Source organism: Euprymna scolopes, chromosome 17 (genome assembly GCF_053919585.1).
Source record: "Euprymna scolopes isolate OS-2025 chromosome 17, ASM5391958v1, whole genome shotgun sequence".
Classification (NCBI taxonomy): Eukaryota; Metazoa; Mollusca; class Cephalopoda; order Sepiida; family Sepiolidae; genus Euprymna; species Euprymna scolopes.
Window position 1 is genome coordinate 111,077,759 of NC_136498.1, and position 25,212 is coordinate 111,102,970.

The 25,212-nt window shown below is 32.6% G+C and overlaps 1 protein-coding gene across 4 annotated transcripts in view; it reads left to right on the plus strand.

Annotated features, from left to right (window-relative positions):
• LOC145296879 (macoilin-like) overlaps nucleotides 1–24,877 on the plus strand; it is a 128,527-nt gene extending 103,650 nt beyond the window's left edge. For 2 of the 4 annotated variants that reach the window (XM_080143018.1, XM_080143017.1), the window contains 6 exons: nucleotides 4,098–4,452; nucleotides 7,004–7,162; nucleotides 13,350–13,529; nucleotides 17,266–17,386; nucleotides 19,258–19,432; nucleotides 23,559–24,877. In XM_080143018.1, the coding sequence (XP_079999144.1) occupies nucleotides 4,098–4,452; nucleotides 7,004–7,162; nucleotides 13,350–13,529; nucleotides 17,266–17,386; nucleotides 19,258–19,432; nucleotides 23,559–23,773 (1,205 nt within the window). In that variant the 3' untranslated portion in view covers nucleotides 23,774–24,877. The remainder of the gene's footprint in view (nucleotides 1–4,097; nucleotides 4,453–7,003; nucleotides 7,163–13,349; nucleotides 13,530–17,265; nucleotides 17,387–19,257; nucleotides 19,433–23,558) is intronic. The other 2 variants (XM_080143019.1, XM_080143020.1) reach the window with 1 other exon arrangement.
• Nucleotides 24,878–25,212: the final 335 nt, after the last annotated feature.

Consider the following 25,212-nt stretch of genomic DNA (forward strand, 5'->3'; position numbering starts at 1 on the left):
TTTGTTGTTCCTTTGTTATTTATTTTTTCTAAAATCCGATTGCTGCATCGGAAAGGCCAGTTAAAAATACATAATATACTTTGTTATTTTCTTTAATTTAATCCCTTTTTTAGAATTTATTAGACAAAATTTAACTTTTATTTTACCGTGCCAATAAATATGATCATCACTGTATATATATATATATATATATATATATATATGATTTCAAGATCATACAAAAGTAACTACATGCATCAGTTGGAATATAGCAGTCCCTCAAGGTGGCTAGAATCAAACCAAGTCTGGTAATATTGATATAAACTATAAATGATTTTCTTCATCAGTTTACTGAAAATGTATCAATTTCAAACACTAGTAACATTATAGTGACATACCATAGATCTTCAATGAATAATTCAGAGATTGAAGATCTCTAGGATGTTACTATAATGCTACCAGTGTTTGAGATTGATAAATTTTCAAATATGTAGGTAAAGAAAATTATTCAAATCCTGTATCTTTGCTTGTATATGGAAAGTGACACGGATGAGTATTGATTTTTTTGCAATCATAGTTCATGTTTTGAACTTTTGAAATTACATGCTCATATATACAGAAACACGCACATATATATATATATATATATATATATATATATATATATATATATATATATATATATATATATATATATATATGATGTGCATCCGTCACTTGCGAAGATGATGATGAAAAAGATGATCATGCAATTGTTCCGTGGTTTCAAAGATGGCTTGTTAGACCAATTCGAGCTCTGAAGTATTTCCCACATGTTGGACACCGGTGGGGTAATTCTGTATCGGAGATGATGATTGCTCTGTCTTTTCTAATGTCAGATTTTCTTTTGCATTCTTCATTGCATGCGAATGGTAGTACAATTACAGCCAGCTGTTCCCCATATACATTACAAGCCAGTTACCCAACTTGTAATTACCTAATGCATTGTTCATTTATAGTAATAGACCTTTTTATATTTGTATATTGTCCGTTTGAGTTATTATTAGGGCTATGACAACAGCATATTGTTTTCATTGTTTTGACTCTCGAGTGTGCATCTGTTGGTATCTTATATGCTTTTATATAGAGTGATGTGTTTATCGGATGATTAACTGTGTTTAACTATGTTGGATATATACTCGAGAGTCAAAACAATGAAAAGAATATTCTGTTGTCATAGCCCTAGTTATTATCAAATACTTTGGATAACAATTGGTTCATTTAGCATCATGGTTAAAATGTTTACGAATGGGCTATGAGACCAGGGTCCAATCCTCAGTCAAGATCTGCATGCATATTCAGTAATTGTAAAACCTTTGTGAGTTGCGGCATGCCAGGAACATCTGTCTTGGGTTAGTTTTTCCCATGAGTTAGATTACAAACTGAACTGTTTGAGGGAGACCTTCAGATGGTTCTTGAACCATTTCTGCTGTCCTCCTGCAGGTCCTTTTCCTTTGGACAGTTCACCATAAAGGAGCTGTTTTGGGCGCCTTGAATCAGACATGCAGCATATATGACTTGCCCAATGAACCTGACACTGCTGTAACATGGTGTGTACTGACGGAAGGTTTGAACAGGCTAAAACTTCCTGTCTAGTATCTTGTCTTGCCACTTGATTTTCGACAATCTACAGAGGCAGGTCATATGGAAATGGTTCAGTTTTTTGGCATGTCTAGTATATGCAGTCCAAGTTTCACAAGCATACAGGAAAATAAGAATCACAGCTCAGTATACTTGGAGTTTGGTCTGCAGCTGAATTCCTCTACGCTTCCACACAATGGTTCTGAGACATCCAAAAGCAGCACTAGCCTTGGCTATCCTGCAATCAACTTCACCGTCTATGTGTATTTCTTTTGACAGAATACTCCTCAAGTAAGTGAACTTGTCCACAGTTTTTAAGTTGGTTCCATGAATTGAGATCTGAGGCTTAACATATCTTTTTCCAAGAGCAGGCTGGTACGTTATTTCGGTCTTTAGATAAATATTCAGACCGAAATTGTCGCATGCCTTAGAAAAACGATTATGAATATATATTGCATGTTTGGCTCTGTGTTGGCATTGAGGGCACAGACATCAGCAAAGAAAAGGTCTTGTATGATGGTAGTTTTAATCCTAAGTTGAACAATTTGCCATCTGTTCTGTAATTGATTTTGGGATCTTTTGTGTTGAATGTGTCAACACTGCTGCAAACATCATGCTGAAGAGCATTGGTGCAAGTATGCAACCCTGTTTGACACCGCCATTGACCGAGAAGTCATCAGAAGCCTCTCCATCATATATAACATGCATGAGCCATCATTCCATCATGAAATTATTTAATGAGTGAAATGAATTTGTCAGGACATCCAAATTTGGCCACGATCTTCCACAATACAAATCAGTAAATATGAACTTACTATTTGATGTAACAAGGATGGTGGTCTTAATATTTCAAGATAATGTCTTTTTCAAAAGAAAAGGGACCAAAGAATGTACCTAAAAAGGAAAAAATATTGAAATATCGTAAGACGGAAACAGAAGTCTTATGTCACTCTGCGTGTGTGTGTTTCTCAGCTAAAAATGAATTTCTTTATAGTTGACAAAAACTAGCATTATAGAAAGCATAACAACAGATAAATTATAGGTGCTGTAAATTTTTAATTTTAATATCTCAAACAGTTCTCTATCCTTTATCAAAAGAAAAATGTATATTCGGTTTGTTTGATAATGTTGTCAGCATTTATTTTAGTGATTTTGACCTCTTTTCATTAAACCTTATCTTATTGTCTCACAACTATTTACGCGCCAATACTGTTGAGAAATATACAATTGTTTATAATTTAGTAACTCAGAAAGAGTTGATACACTGTTGAACAAGTGAAACAAAATATTCAGTTTTTATTTGGATTATTTGGACTATTCTCATCAGTCGATGTAACTTCCAACATTCTTCACTTGCATCTTTTTGGGATCTATGCAGAATTTTGAACTGAACTCTTCATTTAATATATGAGGTAAATTGTTCTCATTTTTTCAGCTGGTGCTACCGGATCAGGCTGTCTGAAGATAATATCTTCCTGACCTAAAATGCATCAAACATTGATGTTATTGATTTTTTTCCTTTCACTTTGCAAAACTCAGTCATATTCTGCAAATCCGAAAACAAAAATAATAATTTTCCTCTACAAATCAACAGGGATGGTGGTCTTAATATTTCAAGATAATATCTCTTTTTCAAAAGAAAAGGGACCAAAGAATGTATCTAAAAAGGGAAAAATATTGAAATATCGTAAGACAGAAACGGAAATGTTAATTATCATATTACTCTTAATTAATTTTGGTTGTAGAAGAGATTGAACCTTCAATCTCTAGAAGACAACCCACATTTTTAACCATTACGCCACATGGCCATAATTCTAGTATAAATTTTGTGTAGATGTGTAGTAATACGTAGTAAAACTACACATCGAGACAAGATTAATTTCCATAATTAATACTTGATTTGCCTGTTATGTTTCTGAATTTTTGAGATAAGGATTGATTATTCATATTATTTTGATTCTTCGGACTACTGTTCTCATCTTGAGTGTTATTTTCACATTTCGCTCTATATAACCTCTAACCTTCTTCAGGTGTATCTTGTTGACCAAAGTTCGACAGAAAGATCTCTGAATTTGACAAAATATATCTGGAGAAAGTCATAAATTACATTGACTGAAATGTTGATCAGCAGTCACGTTTAAGCGACAGTCTTTTGAAGTTTGAAAGCTCAGTTCGTATTACAGCAAAGAATAACATAATAATACCTGGTTATGGCTTACAAAACAAGACCCCCCCCTCTCAGTTAAAGAACTTGTTTAGTTCGAAATTTTATATAGGTTCCCAAGTTTAGCATAAAGAATATCAACCAAGATTAATCTTCCAAATTATCAATTCTCATCTCAAAAATTTTGAAATGTAATATTAGTTTTTATCAACGTGGTATACTTTTGTTTGAAACTTTAAACTGCTGAAAATCTTGGTTAAATTGAGTCGTTAGACCCCGGCATTGTTAGTCGTTTGAACGTGTTTTCATGAACTCTTATCTCATTGTCTCACAGCTCTGGGACAAAAATCAGACGAAGAAGTAATTCCAAATGGTGTTTCAGGAAAGAAATCGCACAAAACAGAAAATGAAGACAAAGGGAAACATTTTACCAAAAACACAGACGATGACGATGAAGACGAATATGAATATATTGAGCAGCCGTTACCGAAAAAGTCTAATGTCAACGATTACGACGAAAGCGCAGAAAACGAGCAGCAAACGAAAACGTACAAATCAAATTCGGTTAGCAAATCGCAAGGAAACAAGTTAAACAGTAACAAAGAGAACAATTCAAAGAAAGGGAAAACTTATAGCAAAGACATCGCACCGTCAACATTCAATAACAACAAAGATGAAATTATAGGCCGGTAAGTCATCAACAACTTTGTACTGGAATGTTTTAAAGATATCTCCCTTTTTTTTTTTTTTTTAATTAAACAAAATTGAAGAAAAAATTTTTTTTTTAATTTTCTTTTTCATTTAACTTTAAAAAAAAATTTTTCTTTTTAAATTTTTTCTGTCTTTTGTTGTCATTTATTAAATATTAAGTGTTTATCCAGAATTCCCCTCATATTAACAAACAAAAATAAAGGAAACTCGGTTTTTCTTTATTATTGTAGTGAAATTCAAAAATCGAAATATTGAACCTAATGGTATCTACTGAATGTCACAGTAATGAAAATATCCAAAAATAATGTCCCAGTAATGAAAATATCCAAAAATTATGAAAAACGATAAGGTAGAAATGTTACATAGTTCTTATTAGAAGGTACTAAATATGAGAATATGTTACATTCTTCTTATTTAGATGGCGACTTATATATTTGTCGTTGTTCATGTTAGTAAGAGTCTTAGAGTGATAGAGACAGTCTTAGGAGTGTTCATGTTGTTGAGAGATGGAGACAGGTCTTATATATAAAGAGATAGTGTACATGTTAATACAGGTAGGGTACAGATTACTACAGGAGAACCAAGCCTGTAATTCAATGAGAGGAGATCTATGAATATCTTGATAGATAGACCGAGAGTGCGTTTGACATTTACGTTTTGACAGTTGTACATTTTTATAAACACAAAGTTCATATTAATACAATTTCACTTTACCTTTGTTTTGGTAGAATGACACAACACAAGACGGCAGTTATAAAAACACATGATGATACGTTTATTTCTTTGACCAGTCGGACATGATTCTGTATTTCAGGGATTCAAAGTTGTTTACATGGTTACCTCTAAAACCTCTCACTTCCCAGAGGGTGCCTTGACTCTTCTAGCTTCCCCCGTCTAACTCCTCTCGCTTCTTCCAACTGACTGATCCTGATTCTGACTTATCTAATTAAATTCATAACTCATGACGTCACTACATGACCAGCACGTGCCTCTTAGACACATGGCATGACATGCCTCCGTGTTTAAGCATGCATTGTTATTCACCTGTTTTTTACAAAGCCGCCCTTTTAACCTAATTTTCATAACCCACTTTACAAATAACTTTTTCCATTGTCCGTTTTTAAATTCCTTATTTTAATTTTCATTTTTATAACAGAAACAAAATTCATCATTACATTCCTTTTTCAATAAACAGATATCTAACTATTTTGTGTGAGCTAAACAATGGCAATTCCACATTTTTTATTTACAATAACATTCTGTATTTATTTTAACTTATGATTGGAATTCTCAATTCCAAATCTAGCTTCGCAAGTTCGAATCCTTGACTATCCTATTTCATATTTATTTACTTACAAGAACAGGCTGCTGTTTTTGTAACAGAAAATTACTTATTAATGAAAAAAATTTTTGAAGACAATTAGCGAAAATTAAGTTGTGCTAAATTGGCCAAAGATTTTCAGTTTTCAGAAAATAATTAGCTCCCCTTTATTACAATAGAACTCATCGTTTTTTTTTTTTTTTTTTTTTTTTTTTTTTCAAAATTCAATTTTCAGTGATTGTCTTCAAAAACTATTTTTATTAATAATTGATTTTCTATCTTATCGTTTTTTTGTAATTTTTTGATATGTTTATTACTGTGACATGACAATTCAGTATATGCCATTAGTTTTATTTGAAATTCAATATTTCATTTTTTTTTTAATTTTGCTATAACACGTTGTGAGGTAGTTGCTCCTCGTAGTTTGTGTTTAAATAAAATGTAAAAAAAATTTCAGTTATAATTATTCCATTCTGTGACAATTTTTCTTTCACCTTTTTTCTTGATTTTTTTACAACAATGAATTGTGTAACGAGCAAAAAACAGGAATAAGTTGTCATAAATTGTCATTCATAGAAAAAAAAATCTGCAGAAAAATTTATGGAATAAGACTTCAGTTCTTTTTTCTGGATATGTAACATTTCAAGTTTTATGTTTACATATTTTATTGAAAACTAGCTGGCCACCCAGCATTGCCCATTCATACAATACGCTTAAACATGATATTTTAATTTATACAGATTATGTATGTATTATTATGGAATCAATCTTCTATTGATTATTATATATTACAAGGAATAATTTGACTGGTAGACTAATTCGCAAAAAAAATTTAAAAATTATAATGATGATGTCATTCATCAAATTCTGTCTGTGTTTGTTTACAATATCATGTCAGCTGATATTTGGGCTTGATGATCCTAAGCAGTCTTTTTTCTCTTATAGTTAAAAAAAAGAAGTTTTTTTTTACAGGGAAATATTTTATGTTACATCAATCGGTGTATCATAAAATATTCCCCTGTAAAAATTCTTTTTTTATCTATAAGAGAAGAAAGACTATTTTTTAAATTGGATTTTTTTTTCAAATCCCACAAAAGTTGTGATCAATGGTTGCTTAGATTATTCAAGAATCTTATAAGTTGATGTGAATTATGAATCAACATTGATTTGAATAGATTTGTTATCGTTTGATTATTGCAATTTTCCAGCCTCGAAAATGATGTGAAGCGCCTTAAAGCCGACCTTCAGTCCAGCCGTAATACAGAACAAGAATTGCGCACACAAATAGCAAACATGTCCATTACTGAAAAGTCTATGCGATCAGAACTGTATCAGTTCCAGCAAGACAATGAAAATTTACAAAACAAGTAAGTTTTCATTTTTTTTTTTTTTTTTATCTATCATATCTCTTTAAGATTTAACGTTTGTAAAAAATGTTTTAACTTTTATAATGTAAAAATGTTTTTTTACTTTTAAAAATTTAAACATTTTAATTTTCATCACTTTTTGTGTGTCTTTACTATATTGTGTCATCCAACCCAATCGTGTATTTTCAAACAAAGATATTTTAGGGAAAAACGTTATTACATATTTACGCCCTGTTGAAATTAGTATAAATTCCAAAATTTACGAAACATTGTCCAGTAGAAGACGTGCTAGAGCTAATTTTCAGAAAAAAAAGCGGGTAGTATGATCGAAAATAAGCAAGATGGCCGACTTGAAAACACTTATCTCCCTTTGATTTCAAGCATTAATTAAGGATTAATTTACTGTATAATGTATTTATTTGCTTCCCCACCAAAGCAAATTAGGCACAAGGCCGTTTTTAATGTGGGGTAAAAACCAGATCCCCTAAAAGTAGGCAAAAAGGGGGCACTCTGGTTACAAAAAATAATAATTGTCCCAGTATAGAGAGTTTCCCTTCCATTGATTGGTACAAATTATCTTAAGTGCAGCATCTGCAGAACAGATACTACAATTTGATCCCAGCCTGAAGGCCAGGTATTTATTTGCTCCTCCACCGAGCAAATTAGGCACATGGCCGATTTTTAATGTGAGGAGTGAAGAGGAAATGTTTTGGTAGGTAAGTATGAGGATCGAACCCGAAACCTTGAGGCAAAGTTGTAAATTAAAGTGTGAAAAAAAAAACGTGCGACGTTAACCATTGCGCCACCACGACATACTAACAGAAACACGTTTGAATTTATTTAATTACTTATTTAATTGCTAATTTAAGTAATTTAATAAATTCAAACGTGTTTCCGTTAGCATCTCGCCGTGGCCCAATGGTTAACGTCGCACTCTTTTTTTTTTTTTTCACACTTTAATTTCCAACTTTGCCTCAAGGTTTTTACCCCTCCCCCTCCCCGGAGTTTTGATTTACCCAAAACCACACACACCTCCAAACACCCGGGCAACGCCGGGTACCCCTCACTAGTTAATCATATATAAAAGTACTGGGGAGAGGCGGGGTGGGGTGCCTGGCTTTGCTCGGTTTTTAATTTGTCCAGATTTTGTATATATTATCATAGTCATGATTTCAAAAGTAAAAAAAAAAAAAGTATTTGGGTGCCATCAGCTAGAATTGAAACCAAAAGCAAAACTAGCATTCAAAGCTGGTGACATTACCACTGTGTCAACGTGACACACATATGAACTGATTAATAATAAACTAAGATTCATATACAAAATGTATAACGATTTTTTAAAAATTTTGAACCCTTTTTGATCCCTTAAAAACTATTTTAACTGGCTAAAGACCCATAAAAGAATGGTCCATAAAAAATCCAATCATTTGAAGGCCCCTAGTGCCGCTTTGCAACTTTTAGTTTTAGAAGAGATATAGTTTGAAAATATGGAGACAAACGGACGGACAGACGGACATATATTAGACTAGCAAGGCCATCCGGCATTGCTCGGGACCATATAAGACTATGAGAAAAATTTTGAACATACCTGTTATTTTTAGGATAGAGAAAATTTTTATGTTTATGTATCATTTGCCATCTTGAGCAAAAGAATATTTTACATATCCTAGGACGAATATTACACAACATATGTATGGAATAATTGTACCTTCCCTAGGACAGGAAATTTACAGCACGTATGTGGAAAAAAATTTCCTTACCTAGGGCGAGTAATGTACAACACATATTTAAAATAATTTACATAATTTTCTGTTGTGCTAACTTTTCTGTGTGTCACAGGTAAGAGTGTGTTTTTACATCAGAGTGCTGTAGTAAAGAAGCGCCAGATTTTTTATATAAATGTCATACTACTTGAATATATTACATGCTTTTCGATTTTGATAACTTCTGTACGTAACAGATAAGAATTTCTTTGTTTTTCGTATGGGCATTTCACTGTACTGTATCTTACTTTCTAGGTAGGATACTGCCCAAGTACCTTTTTTCTTATTTAAAGATGAAAGAACTCGATGCTTAAATAAATTTTCATTCTCACCAATTTGACATTTTTTTTTTGTTATTGTAGTATCAGCAGCAGCAGCTAAAAAAATTTTTTAAAATTTTTTCATGAATTGAAAAAATTGAAACTATGAATGTCGAAGATTTTTTTAAATGTTTATTTCGAGCTATTCTGTGTTCAGAATATATACTTATATGTATATAACATTTTATAGATAAATATTAACAATTATTTTTATACCTACAGACGCTAGTGTGCAATCATCAGTGTAGGAAATGATAATTACTGCTGATCGGAAGATTCACACGAAACAAAGTCACCCTAGACTTCATAGACTAGCATTCTACCTCAAGGCTACCAGCTATTAACACAAGAATTGAGGGAAATTAAGTACCTATAAATGTATACTAAACAGTTAGAGAGATTTCAATGACCAAAAGTCAGAATGTTGCTAATTTAACTGACTTTTCTTAATTCCATAAAGGAAACTCAATTTTAATTTCTTAAGAGAGCTTTTAATTTAAACAAACTATATTTGCATGTTATTTTATTTAAAAAAAAAAAAAATACTTTTTCCTCAGTATTTGAATATCCTTCTTTAAATAAATCGACTGTCAAATTGTTTTCTAGTCATTTTATAAAATAATGACTTCTTTGAGAAATACTGTTTTTCCTTAGATTTAGGAGTTCAAATACTTCACTCAGAAACGACTTTCTAGCCAGTGGTGGAAATGGGGCTGTAATGGATTATTTGGGAGGGGTTGCTCAACAAGAACTTGAAGAATAAATAAAAAACTATACAAAATACTATTAAAAACCCGTCGAATATATGTCAACCTATGTCACAGTAACCTATATTGAGCGAGTTTTTAACAGTATTTTATCCGGTTTTGTATTTATAACACCTTTTCCCAAACTTACCGTGTTAAAGAGAGAATCAGACGCCATCTTGAATTTTCGAATACATCGGTAAACACTGTATGTTTTTCAAGCTGAATAAACATGTTACATTGAATAAAAACACGAAAAATATATCCAGTTTGGTAGAAAAGTAACTTATCTTGCCTTTGAATTACTATACTTACTGATATAGGTAGAAGGATATGCTAACATATATAACTTACTTATACAATGCGTAATCGTACTTCCCTCGCCCGTTCCCAACCTTACTCCCTTTATTTCTCATGCAATCCCCCAAAAGATTTTACAGACCACATTCATAAAGAAAATCGCGTGTTTTTTCTTCTTACAGAGTATAATCTACACCCGGATATTCCTTAATTTACAAAACCCTTATCCTCGAGTGACTTCTGGGCCTTTATAATGGTGACCTCCATGTAAAATAAAAAATTAATTGAACTTGATTCTTGTTTCAGCAGATTTCCTTCTTTGTTCTGACATAATGTGTCTCTTATAATATGGATTCCACCGGAACATGTATGAACCAATGTAACTAATACGGTTTTATAATTATGGCATCTCTTTCTATAAAAAAAGACAATCTAAAATTTAGAGTAGGGGATCAGTTTTGCATTTAAAAATTTAATATAAAATGATCCCATATTTTTTTAACCATAGCCTTTGAGAAAAAAGTAAGCCTCACAAATTATTTTGTTATTTTTTCGTGCTGAAAAGTTATTAAAAAAATGAAAAAGAAATTACTTACCCTAGGTCTGAGTGGCAAGCACTATCTCTCCTAAAAACTCTGTCTCAATAAAATCTCCTCTTAAAATATATTATCTTCTTAAAAAAAAAACAATGGTATTTTTATTCTGAAGAAGTCTGAAGAGCACATCAACCAAAGCAATTGAACAATGGGTGAGAAGATATTTATTTACTTTGGACTATTGTCCTCATTAATGCTGATCTTATTGTTGAAAGGTGAAAGGGGAGAAAAAAGAGAGTTAATTATATGTTAAGTGTATTTCTTAATTATATCTGCTTAAATAGATCTCTTTTAAACATAATATGAATTTTGTTTTTAAAATATCCATCAAAATCCATTCGAAGCCTTTAAAAGAATCAAGATTACAAATAGAAGTTTTCAATAATGAGTAATTAAAATGGTTTTAGGAATTTTAAATTGATAAAATTCGATTTTTTGGTTAAATCTAAAATGAAGAACATCTGAAATGATTAAAATTTAATGAAAAACAAAAGGAATGGGATGTTTTGGCGTGGCTGATTCGATGTTGCGGTGGGAAAATTCAGCATTGACCATGCCAGTCAGATTTTTATAAGAATTAAGAAAAAAACTCCTATCCTTACATCATCAACGCTCTGATCCCCATCTGGCATCAATTGGGATGGATGGCTCTCGTCTGGGAGAGGCCCCGTGTTTTGACAAGCTTCTGGGTTTGACCTTTACTCCTGATCTGAAATGGAATACGTACATCAAGTCTGTTGCCAAGGTCACTGGAAAGATGGTGGGATCCTTCTACCGCTCCAGAAGATATCTCACTACTGATGCAATTCTCTATCTATATAAAAGCCAAGTACGTCCAAGGATGGAATACTGCTGCCATATCTGGACAGGAGCTGCTAAAAACAGCCTATCCTGCCTTGACAGAGTACAAAATAGACTTTGTGGCTTAGTGGGGGATGCCCTTTTCTCTACCCTGCAACCTCTCTCCCACAGAAGAGACGTTGCGAGCCTATCCTTGTTTTATCGTTATTTCCATGACAAGTGCTCGTCTGAACTCCAATCTCTGGGCCCCCCCTCGTCAACCTTTCACGAAAAACACCCGTCTAGCTGAATCCACTGTGAAAAATTTCCCCCACTCTTTATCTGAACCTAAATCAAAATGTGGATTCCATGAACAAAGCTTCTTTCTTAGAACTGCACGCCTGTGGAACTCTGTTCCGTCTGCCTGCTTCCCACCTGACTACAACTTGGATGTGTTCAAGTCCAACGTTAACAAATTCCTATTGAACCGCCCCCTTAAGTAAACACTTCATCAAATCTCCACACTAACATAATGTACTTGCAATAACCCTTATCTCTGAGTGGCTTCCGGGCCTTGATAAGTGGTGACCACTGTGTAAAAAAGAAAAAAAAAAGAACAATATGAAAATATATCACTTTAAGTGTATTTAAGGAAACTCATGTTTTTGCAAAAACTTTTTGGTTGATTAATTTCTAATTAATTTTTTAAGGATTAAAAACTTTAAAATATTTAAAAGTGTTTTTAATTGAAAAAAAAAAAAAAAAAAACAATATGAAAATATAATCTCGTTGTTGACAACTGAGTGTTTGTTTTTATGCTGTGTTTTAAATAAACATGATTAGGGAAAAATGTTTTGTAACTATTCTGTACTTTCACCTAACAATTTCATAAAAAAAGAAGATATTGTGAAACTTCAATTTAATTTGAAAATATTATTTAAAAAATAGCACAGTAACATAATGTACATACGCACCATTCTTTTTTTTTTTTTTTTAATTAAGAAAAACAATATGAAATTATAATCTAGTTGACGACCGAGTGTTGTCCTTTTTTATGTTGCATTTTAAATAAACACAGTTATTTTAAAGTTCTTTTTTTAATGTTGACGACTGACTGTTGTCTGTTTTTGTGTTGTGTTTTAGATAAACACATTTTGAAAATTTTAATGTTTATATCAATTTTACTGGGTTTTTTAAGGAAAAATCATGCTTTTGCAGAACTCTTTTTGGTTTATTATTTTATAATTAATTTTTTAAGGATTCAAAACTTAAAAATATTTTAAAGTGTTTTTTATAATATGAAAGCATAATATCATTGTTGACAACTGAGTGTTGTTTGTTTTTGTGTTGTGTTTTAAATAAGCATGATTATTTTTAAGTTCTTTTATTTTTTTAAATAAAATTAATTTTTTTCTTTTAATAATTTTTATTGCAATTTTATTCAAAGAAAAAAAAATATCTTTATTTATTGAATTAATTTTAAAAAACTAAAAACAACTTTGACTGTAATGACAAAGCACTAATTTCACGCTGAATCGGCTATACCAAAACGTACCAAACCCTCCAAAAAACAATGTAAAATATGAAATAATTTTTTTATTTAAAGTTGTTTTTCTTTGGATTCTTATCATCATTTTTTTCTATTTCTGATTGTCCAATGAATTGACCTTTTCTTTGTTCAGATTACACAATTTGGTGACAAGCAGACAGCAAGATAAACAGACTATTTCCATCTTAGAACGGAAACTACAAGAAGCTTGCAAAAATAAATGTGCAGTCGAGCAGCAGCTGGCATCAGAACGGAAAGCTAAAAAAGCAGAAGAATCAGCAGCAGCCCGAGCAGTGTTGATGGCAGCAGCCAGGTAAATAAGCATACCTTACTCCTCCCCCATACACACACACACACACACACACACACACACACACACACACACTGATGCTTGATTTAGTCACGCACACTGGGGAAAAGATGACTACTTCTAGTTACGGGGGAGACATGTTTGGATGAGTGGATTAATTGGTTGTTCAATTGGTCTGTTACGCTTAAGTTTAAAATTGCATTTTAGTTAGCCATGTCAAACCCTAGCAATATCTCAGGAAAAGACCAGACTACAATAGTGGACCAGACTGTTTGAGAATGGCCCCCCACTCCCACCTTCTACTGATATTAGGATCTCCCCTTCCGTGACCCTCCCTCCTACCTAGTTCAGAAGCATCCTGGAAAACACTCAACCATCTGAGAACAGAAATGGGGGGGGGGGGGGATCAAAAGTTACTATGATCAGATGAAGCCATGAAACTTACCCAATCATCTGCAAATGTGGAAAAGAGAACCATATGCTACAACACTGTCTTGTCTGCCATCTGCTGCTCAACCTCAGGATACAACAATAATGCAAGACATCATGTAAAACAAAGACATGCAAAGAAGAAAAAGAAGTTAGCCTGTCATTCTTAAGTTTGTAATAGTTTCTTCGTCTGTCACATTTAAGGTAGAAAGAGCCTTTTCTTTGATCTGTTAGGTTTAAACTCAAAATAGCATTTTTGTTGGTTTATTATATTTAAGTTTGAAATAGCAGTTTTTGTTTCTGATATTAAATTTGAAATAATATTTTAGCTAATCTGTGGCATTTAGGTTTCAAATAGCTTTTCCTTGGGTCTGTTATGCTGTTTAAAAAAATGTTAGGTTTTTCAGAAGTCGTTTTCCTGGTCAGTTTACATCTATAAAGGCGTTCAGCCATACTGCATACATATATATAGTGGAGATGGTAATTCATAAAAACTGAAGAAAGTGCTCAATGCTGTTGTAGAGCAAATATGCGTTTTATTTTTTATTACTGTATCTTTCTGTTAAGTTACATTATTTAACACTAAGACTCGAAATTTAAAGTAAACCCCCCTCCTCCCACCCCCACATATTCCCCTCCCCCTCATGTATCCCTATGCCCTCAGCCACACCAGAAATGAACCTCCCAGACCCTCCCCCACAAGTTCCTTAAACCCCCAAACTAAAACATTATCGACATACCAAACGCCCCCCCCCTACCTTCCCTCCTTGTTCCCTTCCTCTCTTCCTCCTCCGCCCTCCTCGCAAACCCCCCCTGACCTCATTCACTCTTCCACTCTTTCATCCCAAAATAACGAACATTTCTGTAAAAGTCTGAGGACGCTACAAAAAAACGGCCGTGTAGCCGAAACAATAATGTAACTTAACAGAAAGATATGGTAATAAAAAATAAAACATATATATATATATATATATATATATATATATATATATATATATATGTATATATATAAAGAAGTATGGCGTAGTTTGTTTGAAGCATAATTAGAGAATAAAAAGTTATTTTTAGAAGGCTAAAACAATGCAGGAATGTACAGTCATTGTGTGAAGATAAATAAATATATGAATAATAAATGATTCAATTTTTTTTTTCTTTTTTATTTATTATATATATATTTTTTAATATATAGTTATTCATTTATCTACATGAATTTTAAATAAATACCACCCACAGTTAAAATTCAGGTAGATAAATGAATAAATATATATTAAAAAATATATATATCTATATATATAAAAGGGACAATGTGTATATGTATGTATGTATGTTTGTATGTGTCGCAAAAACTTTCGATATGGGTCATGGATTTTCACAAGATTGGTATCATTTTAAAGTTCGATCCTTCACCCGACAAATATCGAAAAATTGGCCAAAAACATTAATTCCTTCACCCTAAAATCATCAGTTATCTACAGGGAGGGGTCAGCAAAAGCCGTCCTCTCATGACAAGTTCGCTTCTACGCATGCGCAAATGATGTCGGAACATGATTTAGTTTAAATATTTAAAAAACAACCTAATTTTGTCAACGTCGTCTTAGCTCAGTTCATTAGAGCACAGCCTCATTATCTAAAAGGTTTTGGGTTCGAATCATGGTGTGAGATGTCTTTTTTTTTTTCTTTTTTTTTTTTTTTAAAGGTTTAATATTGAAACAGGGTTATTTAAGCCATTTTTCACGTTCTGTTTTTTTCGGGGGGGGGGTTATTTTTCAGCTTTTTTAAAGAAGTTTTAATGTTCGTTTTTCTGGGGTTTTTTCCATCACATTTGCGTTTTCTTTTTTTGTTTTTGTTTTTCCGATTTTTACATTTAACATCGTTTGTTTGCCTTACGTTAGTTTTTTTGTGTTTTTTTTTTTTCGATTTTTTAAACATTTTAACATTTATTTTATATGAAATATTTGATAATTTACTATTTAATATTTAAAAATATTTACTTCGCTTATTCTTATCTTTTGATTACCCCCCCCCCTGCCCGAGCACACACACACCTCTAAACACCTGGGCAACGCCCGCTAGTAGTAATAAATAAAAATAAAAAAATAAATCGAATTATTTATTATTCATATATTTATTTATTTATCTTCACACAACGACTGTACATTCCAGCATTGTTCTAGCCTTCTAAAAATACCTTATATATATATATATATATATATATATATATATATATATATAGAGGCATCCATATACAGTACTGTTTCGCTGTATCACAGCTTATCAGTGCAACTAGACAGGCAACTACCTCAAGCCAGGATTGAAACCCAACTGCCTGTACGACAGTCAAGGCTTCGAACCATTATGCTATTCAGTACAGGTAGTGAATTAACGATGTTTTGACATCGTCCAAATACCTAAACTCGATTTGTTTACACAAAGAGCATCGCTTAATACGCTAATGGTATATCGTGTATCACTTCCCAATATGCTCAACTCAAGATAAGGAGCATTATATATATATATATATATATATATATATATATATATATATAACCATAATAACAATGTAATACTAAATAACCGTAATAACAATGTAATACTAAATACCAACAACAGTAACCACACTGCACCCGAAACATACACATACATCGGATCTACTTCCACTTTAATAAAGCAAAGAATCTCTAACCACATATCATCATTTAATAATAAAAACTCAAATAGTAATCAGGGAAGCTATTTAGCTACTCTTATAAAAAAAAAACTTAGATCTAAGAATATTCGCTGCTCAATTAATTGGGATATTCTATGTGAATCCAAATCATACAAAATAAATTTTGTAACCTCGGCTTATCTGAGGCAGTTAGGATGATAACATGTCCCTAATCCAAGAATGTAATCAATACAAAGAGTGAACTGATTTTCCAATGCAAACATAGGGCAAAATACAGGTATTGCAATTTTGAAATTACTTAGTTTCATTAATTTTTCAGCACTAGAAATAAGTTTTCACATCTCCGTTAATAAGACAAGATCTTATTTCTGTGTTTCTTGTCTATAAGTAACTTTGATAAAAACACATTATTTTTTTATTTATTGAATATTTATTTACTATTTATTGCAATAGAATAATGGACGGATTATTATGAAGCCTATTTACAAAAACAATTGCAAACATGATTATATTTTGAATTATTTTTCCTTACCAGTAATTCTGGGTAAATAAATCTAGTTTAAAATATTTTGATGGTTAAAGAGAATTATTTTAAAAGTTTTCTGTTTAATGAAATCGATTTTTTTTTCTTCATTTGAATAGAGAAGAATGCAATGAAAATTGCAAAGCAAGACGTCGGGATAGCGAAAATGATTTGAAGCAGCTTCGAAGAGAATTAAAAATTCGTGAAGAACAGTTTCGTCAGCTGGAAAGAGAAGTACAGGTATGGAAATTAAAACCACCGTTTTTTGTTTTGTATTTGTTTTGCGAATTCATTCAAATGGAAGAGAAAAAATATTTTATAATTGAAATATTTGCATAATCTAGAATTTATTTTTTTTTTTTTTTTTTTTTTTATCAAATCACAAATTTTTTTTGGCTATTAAAATCAGCATATGAAACCCAAAATAGCAAGAATTATTTTCATAATGATATTGTCAAATGTGCTCAAAGAAAATTAATGCAACTATTGGATTCCCTGGAAAATTTTACTTAAGGAAAGTTGTTTGATCTTGGTATAGGGCTTTGTCTGAAACTACATCCATCAGCAGAAAGAAAAAATGCAAATATTTTATGAATTACTAGCAGAGAAACCTGACGTTGTTCAGGATTGAATGAGGATCAATATATGTTCTACCCTCCCATACTTTTATTATCATCGAAATCAGTGAAATCATCCATTTTTTTTTTTTAATTAAATCGGTTTATTGCCTGTTATTGCGACACAGTGACTTAGTCCACAATACATTGTAGTTTGCATTGCACTGTAGAGGATTTATTGTTGATTTTATAAAATTATCTGTAAATAATGGCTTCAGTTAAAGTTTAAGATGCAAACATCAAGTATCATGGTTCAACTGTACTCTAAACGGAAACATTCATTTCAAACATGCCCCTGTCTTATTAAAGAACCAACTGTTAATTTTATCAATATATTTTTCATATTCACTTGAATTAAAGTTAAATATACAAAATACATACATATATTATGGTTCAGTTGTGCTCTATAAATAAACATTCATTTTGAACACACACCTGTCTTATAAAAGAATTTACAATTGATTTTATATGCTGAGCCTTTCTGTTTGTGCAGGGATAAAACTTCTCAAATGCACTTGTGATGTTAGATTGTATAAAAGTGTTAACTTTGGTCAAAATCTGACTTCCTTCTTTAATCGGATTTGTTTTTTGATTATTGATTATTGATTTTCAATACTTATCAGATGCATCTCGATACAAAACCTACATAATAACACTCTCAGACACATCAAGTACCTATGTGTGAAATTTTTTAAAATTCAGCTCAGCCATTTCCAAGTCCATAGGGAATGAACTTACACAAACTCACACGCACAAAGTTTTTTTTTATATAATAGTAGAGATATTTACCATATTTTAAAACCAGGTGAACAAATCCACTTAATCTGCTGATTTCAAATCTGGTGTTGGCTGTTTTATTTCAGTTGGTCAAAATGGCTTCATAAATACACAGACCACCCTACAGGGTGTAGACGATATTTATTTGCAAATTTACTATTTAGGAAAAAGTAGTATGGTAGTTAAAATTTTTCAAGATTTATTGATCAAACTTAGGTCAAGTTTAAATTTTTCAAGATTTATTGATCAAACTTAGGTCAAGTTTAAATTTTTCAAGATTTATTGATCAAACTTAGGTCAAGTTTAAATTTTTCCAGATTTATTGATCAAACTTAGATCAAGTTGAAATTTTTTTTTAGCAACACTGACCAATATAGCTGACTAATGAAACTAATTTTTCAGCTACCTTTTAATAAAGTTATTAACAGCAAATATAAAGAACAACATCTTAACTTTATATAAAATTATAAACATATACGCATATTCACAAACAACTAATTTGATATCTAAATGCCACATTTTATAATTGTTACAACATTGGTTGAAGATATTTCACATTCTATCTCTGCTGTTGGGTTAGGATTAGTAAGTAAAAAAAAATTGAAATGGATGAGTAATGTACATTTTCTTATCTCGTTTTGCTTGTGTGTGTAGAATTCTGAATGTTTGAATGCATTTATGTAAGTTTATAAAAGAAGTTGTTTTCTTTTTTTTTAGTGTCTTCGTCAATATAAAGAAAGCCAAGGAGAATCAGAAATTTTAATGTCGGCCCTGGCAGCAATGCAAGACAAAAATACACATCTTGAAAACAGTCTCAGTGCAGAGACACGGTTAAAATTAGACCTTTTTTCAGCCCTCGGTGAAGCGAAACGTGAAATTGAAATACTGAAAAGTAAGTAAACAGCTTTCTCTCTTTTTAGATCTACTAGCTATTCATGTGGTTAACAAATTCATAGTTGTTTTCAAGTCAAATATAAACAAATTCTTGTTGAACTGGCATCTTAAATAAATTCTGCTCAATTCCAACCATCATTATTAATTCTCAAGATGTTGTCTTACCGTTACCCTGACAAATTCATTAATTCATATCCTTAATTATCTTTGGGTCTTGATAAGCGGTGACCCATTTGTAGATGAAAAATATACTTCTGGAAATGACAGTAGTCAGGTAGATTTTCTATTGCTTAAAAAATGTGATTTTAAATTGTATAAGGACTTCAAGGTGATTAGAGTGAAGACTGTGTTCCTCAACACCAAGTTTTTGTAGTGACTTGAAAGTGCCGACTCAACTCTATAAACTAAAACCTTTCAAAATTAAACTGCAAATTTGGAAAATTTGTGAGTTGGCTTTCAGTGATAACTTTGAGAAAGCCTTCTTCTTCACTGATCTAAATTCAAGTGCTCCACAGCTGAGGATATTTGAGGCAAGCTCCAGAGTGTATTGCTTGATGTGATGGAAAAGGTTTGTGGTCTGAAGTAGTGGTGAAATAAAGCTGTGAGCATTGCTGTGTCTGAGAAGATGAGATGCTGGAGATGTGCAGACAGGCTGTCAGTAAGAATGAGTATCTAGGTGAAATATTTGATTATCTGGATAGTTCTCAGTGTTTTTTAAGCACACAAAGAAGATAGAAATGAGATTTTTTTTTTTCTTAGCAATATTTATTCAATAACTGCACTTTTTAAAACAAAATGCTCCAATTGTGATATTTGGGTTTTCTTCAATCTTTCTCTTCAAAACATCAATATCAAATTTTGAAAGTCTTTCACTGTTAGTGTCATTTTCAAGACTGATGTTTCCCATTTTGAATTTTTGCAAACCACTTCCAAACAGTTGATTCTCTTACAGCATAGTCATCATACACTTCACAAATTTCTTTGAAAGTTTTAGCAGCAGTTTCTCATTTTTTTTTTTTTTAAAAAGCGTAACTATCCAAACATTAAATTTTTTGCAATCCATTTTCTTGTAATGAGATTATCTGAAAGTAAATAAATTTGAAAAATTTTGTCATCAATGAAAAAAATATGCTAAGTTTCATCTGTGATTTAAGTAAACAGTTTATAGGCTTTTTAAGCACTTTCAGAAACCTGTACTTTAAAATGCTAAGGACTTTCTGCCCAACCTAATACATAGCCAAGGAGGTGAGTTTTGTTTGCGTGTTTTCTAGCAAGAGTGATATATTGTATTCAGCATTGTCAAGTAGACCCAAAAGGAGAATCAGGATATTGGTGATAAATGTCTCTGGAATGATTCTGGAAATTTTTTAATAAGTTACTCTACAAAAAATAAATAAAATAACTTTGAAACAGTATTATGAGCATTTCCTCAAAGAGTTTTCTTTGAATACTGGCAAACTTTCTGATGCTGGGTCATATTTCCGTAAGAATAGTAGCCGAGTCCATCACTAAAATGAAGAATTACAGCTGGGTCTTCCTGTATTATTACGGAGATGTTGACAGCGTCTGGTGGTGCTAGCTTACGGACTGATCGTGTGAACATGCTGATGAAAAAAAAAACAATATTTTATCTGGTTGGCCAGAGAGTTTTATTATCAACATATATAATTGAAAGTGTGATGTATTGGCCAGTACCAGATGGGTGACCATTTGGGACTTCCGGGTGTTGCATGTGCTCTCCGCTTATCTCAGCATTGTTTCCAGTCGTCCTGGACTTCTCCTTGTCATTGGACTCAAGCAGTGCAGATTCAGGAGACGTGTGGTTGGGGATTGTGCAACCCTTGCCACACAATTACACGTGCAGCTGCATCTACAGGGGATGTCCTTTGTTTTTTGAGACTGAACAGAGGCATTGATTGTATTGGAAAGGTGCAATTATCGTCTTTCTGATCAGGTGATGAAGGTAGCGAAGAGGGTGATAGAAAAGTATGTTCGAAGGGAGTATTTTTTTTCTTTTTTACATGGAGGTTACCACTTATCAAGGCCTGGAAGCCACTCGGGGATAAGGGTTATTGCATGTACAGTAATCAATGGGATAGTATCGTTGTAATCGTTAGTATTAGAGATTTGATAAAGTGTCTTACTTAAGGGGGTGGTTCATCAGGAATTTGTTTATGTTGGACTTGAAGATATCCAAGTTGTAGTCAGTTGGGAAACAGGCAAGCGGAAGAGAGTTCCACACCCGTGCAGTTATAAGAAAGAAGCTTTGTTCATGGAATCTACGTTTTGATTTAGGCACAGATAAAGAGTGGGGAAAATTATTGACAGTGGTTTCAGCTAGATGGGTGTTTATTATGAAAAATTGGCAAAGGGGGACCAGAGATTGGAGCTCAGACGAGCACTTGCCATGGAAGTAATGATAAAACAAAGACAGGCTTGCAACATCTCTTCTGTGGGAGAGAGGTTGTAGCGAAGAGAAAAGGGCATCCCCCACTAAGCCACTGAGTCTATTTTGTACTCTGTTGATCTGGACCATGTTCCTCAACTTGTGTCTCGGTACCCAACGAGAAGACTTGGTGTTGATGATTGTTGTTGTTTTTGTTGAGCATCATTCATGATTATCGTTGGCATTTGTTTCTCCAATATCTTTCTAGTTAGAATATTTGTCTAGAAAGACATGAGTACTTTCAGGAGGGATCACGTGAAAGTTTCCAGCATTCCTAAGCGAAAGTGTTTCTGTGGAATGAACAGGACTCGAACTTGGCCCACCCAGGTTACCAGTCCACATTGTTAACCACTTAGCCATCATTGCCTCTCTGGTGTTGATGAGTGGATTGTGCATCTTGTCCAGTCTATGTAGCGTAATGCTAGGAGCAGGGCTTATGTCAATCACCCCTTTAGTGTTCAGTTTAAAGTAAAAGTGCATGGTTATCAGGGTTTATTTCTCTGCTATTCATTGTTGTGCTTGAAGTTTTATCCAGGGAGTTCTGCAGAAGATGCCCCTGAGAATTGTTGTATGCTGATGATCTGGTAATTATTGCTGGATCAAAGAAAGGAACTGCAAAATTCGACCTATATGAAGTCAATATGGGGAAGACAGAAGTTATTATAATGGTCCTAATCTGCATACTTTTGACAAGTTTTCTTATGGAGTTTGCAGATCTGGTGTTGGTAGCTATATATTCTGCACAAGCTGTCGTCATTGGGTTCACAGGTGGTACAGTGAGCTGCAAGAAAGATTAATGCCTATTGAAAATAATCCCTGTGGTACTACCAATTTCATTAAAGGTAGGTTCTTAGGTTTTGTGGTCTTCAGAAATTGGAAGTTACGGACTCATTTTGCTGTTTGGCGATATAATCACTGCTAATACTTTTATTTTGATCTTATGTTTATGGCCAAGACTACATGGAGTAAGTTTTGTAAGTTTCTTTCCATCTTAACCTGTTGTTCAATTTTGCTGCTCATTTTGGGACAAATTTACAAAAATGTAAATGTTCATAGTGCCATGTTACATGTGAGTGAATGCTGGGCTTCCATTAGCTTCATCTTTTGGAAGATGCAGAGGAATAATACGAGTGTGGTAGGGGGATTCGTGGTGTGCATTTTATAAAATTATATAGAAATGAAAAGAATTTTTTGCATTTCATTAGTAAAATATCAATTCTCTGAAATTAATCACCTGTATTTATTTTATTTACCTTTATTTCCAGGAGGTTAGACACAAGGTCAAGTGTGCATTTGATGAATGGGTTCTATGGAACAGAGTGGATTCGAACTTTGCACACCTATGTTTTCACTTTGTGTTATGCTAGTAGACAATATTTCAATTATTCATTGATTGTTTGTAATTTCATCATGTTAACTCATGATTTAATAGTGAATATTCACGAATGGAGCTTTTCATTAATATGAGTTAAAAAAAAGTTATTTAACAAATATCATTAGATAAATTAAGTTACAATTAAAAGTAACTCTAGATTGATTAAAATATTTTTCTTTTCTTTTTTTTTTTGCAAATTTTTCTTTTTTTTCTTTTACTTTACTTGAAATAAAAAATCTGTTGGCATTTTTTAGTGTGAAAAATGTTAGAAATTCTGAATTTTCTTTCTTTTTCTTTTTCCAGATGTTGTACAGAAAAAAGATTTTGAGATTAAAGACATAAAATCGCGGATGGCAGAAACGATGGCTCTGTTACCCTCGACCCATACATACAACGGACTCAGTTCCCCAGAATCTTCTTCTCCACTTTTCTCCAGCAAGTTTGCCAAAGAAGATGTTATTGTTAAATCGAACCTCAACCCCCACGCCAAAGACTATGCCCCCAAAACGACCATTTGATGATGATTTCGGAACACCCTTTTCCCCGCCTCCCGATCAGTTGGCAGCAGTCCTCCTTTTTTTTTTGTTCCTTCTCCTTTTTCCTGTCCCCCCCCCCCTCCTCATCCTTCCTTCCTGCAGCTCTTGGTCAGCCATTCCACTCAAACTTGTCAAAAATTTTTGTATTAGCCTGTCACGTGACCAGTAATGTGCATTGTTGTTTAAGAGTCTCTCTTTCTCTCTCTCCTCATATGCTTTCTGTATGTTCTGTGACACCCATTTCCTTCCACCTTTACCCCTACGGCAGCTTGTACCCCACCATGCCGCTTTGCTCCCACTCCTCTCCCATCTCTGAAACTGCTGCCCTGAAATGCTATTCTACCGGCTTCTCCTCTGCAGATCGGTGCTACCAGTGTATTTTGCTATTTACTACCTATTGCAAAAAAAAAAAAAATAGTTTCTTGTCGGCTGTTGGCTATAAAACCCATTTTTTGGACACCTCCCTCCTCTCTCTTTCCCTTTCTTTTTTCTCTCACCCCCCCCCCCCCCACTTCCACCCATTTTCAGGTTTGCCCATCTTCCTTGCCTCTCCATATCGCTTTCTCTCACTCACTTTTTTATAAATATATTTATTTTAGACATTTACTAGCAAGGGCATTAAATGAAGGAAGTACTTTTTTTATACAGGTTGAATAATGCCACTGTGGAATCGTCAATAAAATTCACAATCCTTTTTGTAATCCAATCATAATTGGCATAAGTAAACTTTAGCCTATGCCTGACTTGTCTACCAAGTTTCAATCATGAATATCCAACAGTCTTTTATTGCCATTTAATGACAAATACACCCGGATAAAATATGCAAAATTAACAATAACTCTGACACTCTCCTCGTTTGACTGCGCTGACTCTCCTAGGAATAGTCTAGAGATTGTTTCGATAGATATTATTCTTTAGATTATAGTCAGCTAATGTACTTTGTAACTTCCTGTGTGGCTGTTGCTGGAAGTGGTGAAAAGGCAAATCAGTTCCTTCACTTTTATTTTTTCAATATTTTCTATTGTGAAGCGTTTTATTGAAATAAAATATAAGAAAAGGACATTCTTGAAAAGTATACAATAAAAATTAACAAAATTATGCAGAAAAATGAACACAATCAGTCTTTATTTGCACTTTTAATAACAAAATTAAAACATAAGTTTTTATTTTATTCGAAATTTTAAAAGAAATATGTTTATGAAATTGTACAATTTTTTTTTTTTTTTTAAATAAAAGTATTTTTTTAAAATTAATATCATAAATATATGTGTATGAAAGTATAAAAATTAAATTATTGAAATCAAAATAACAAAATTTCAAAAATCCTACAAAAATGTATCCAATATTCCCAAAATAGTTTAAAAGGATTTTAAAAAGCATTTTAAATCATTTTTTTTAAAGAAAGAGTGCAAAAAGTGTTT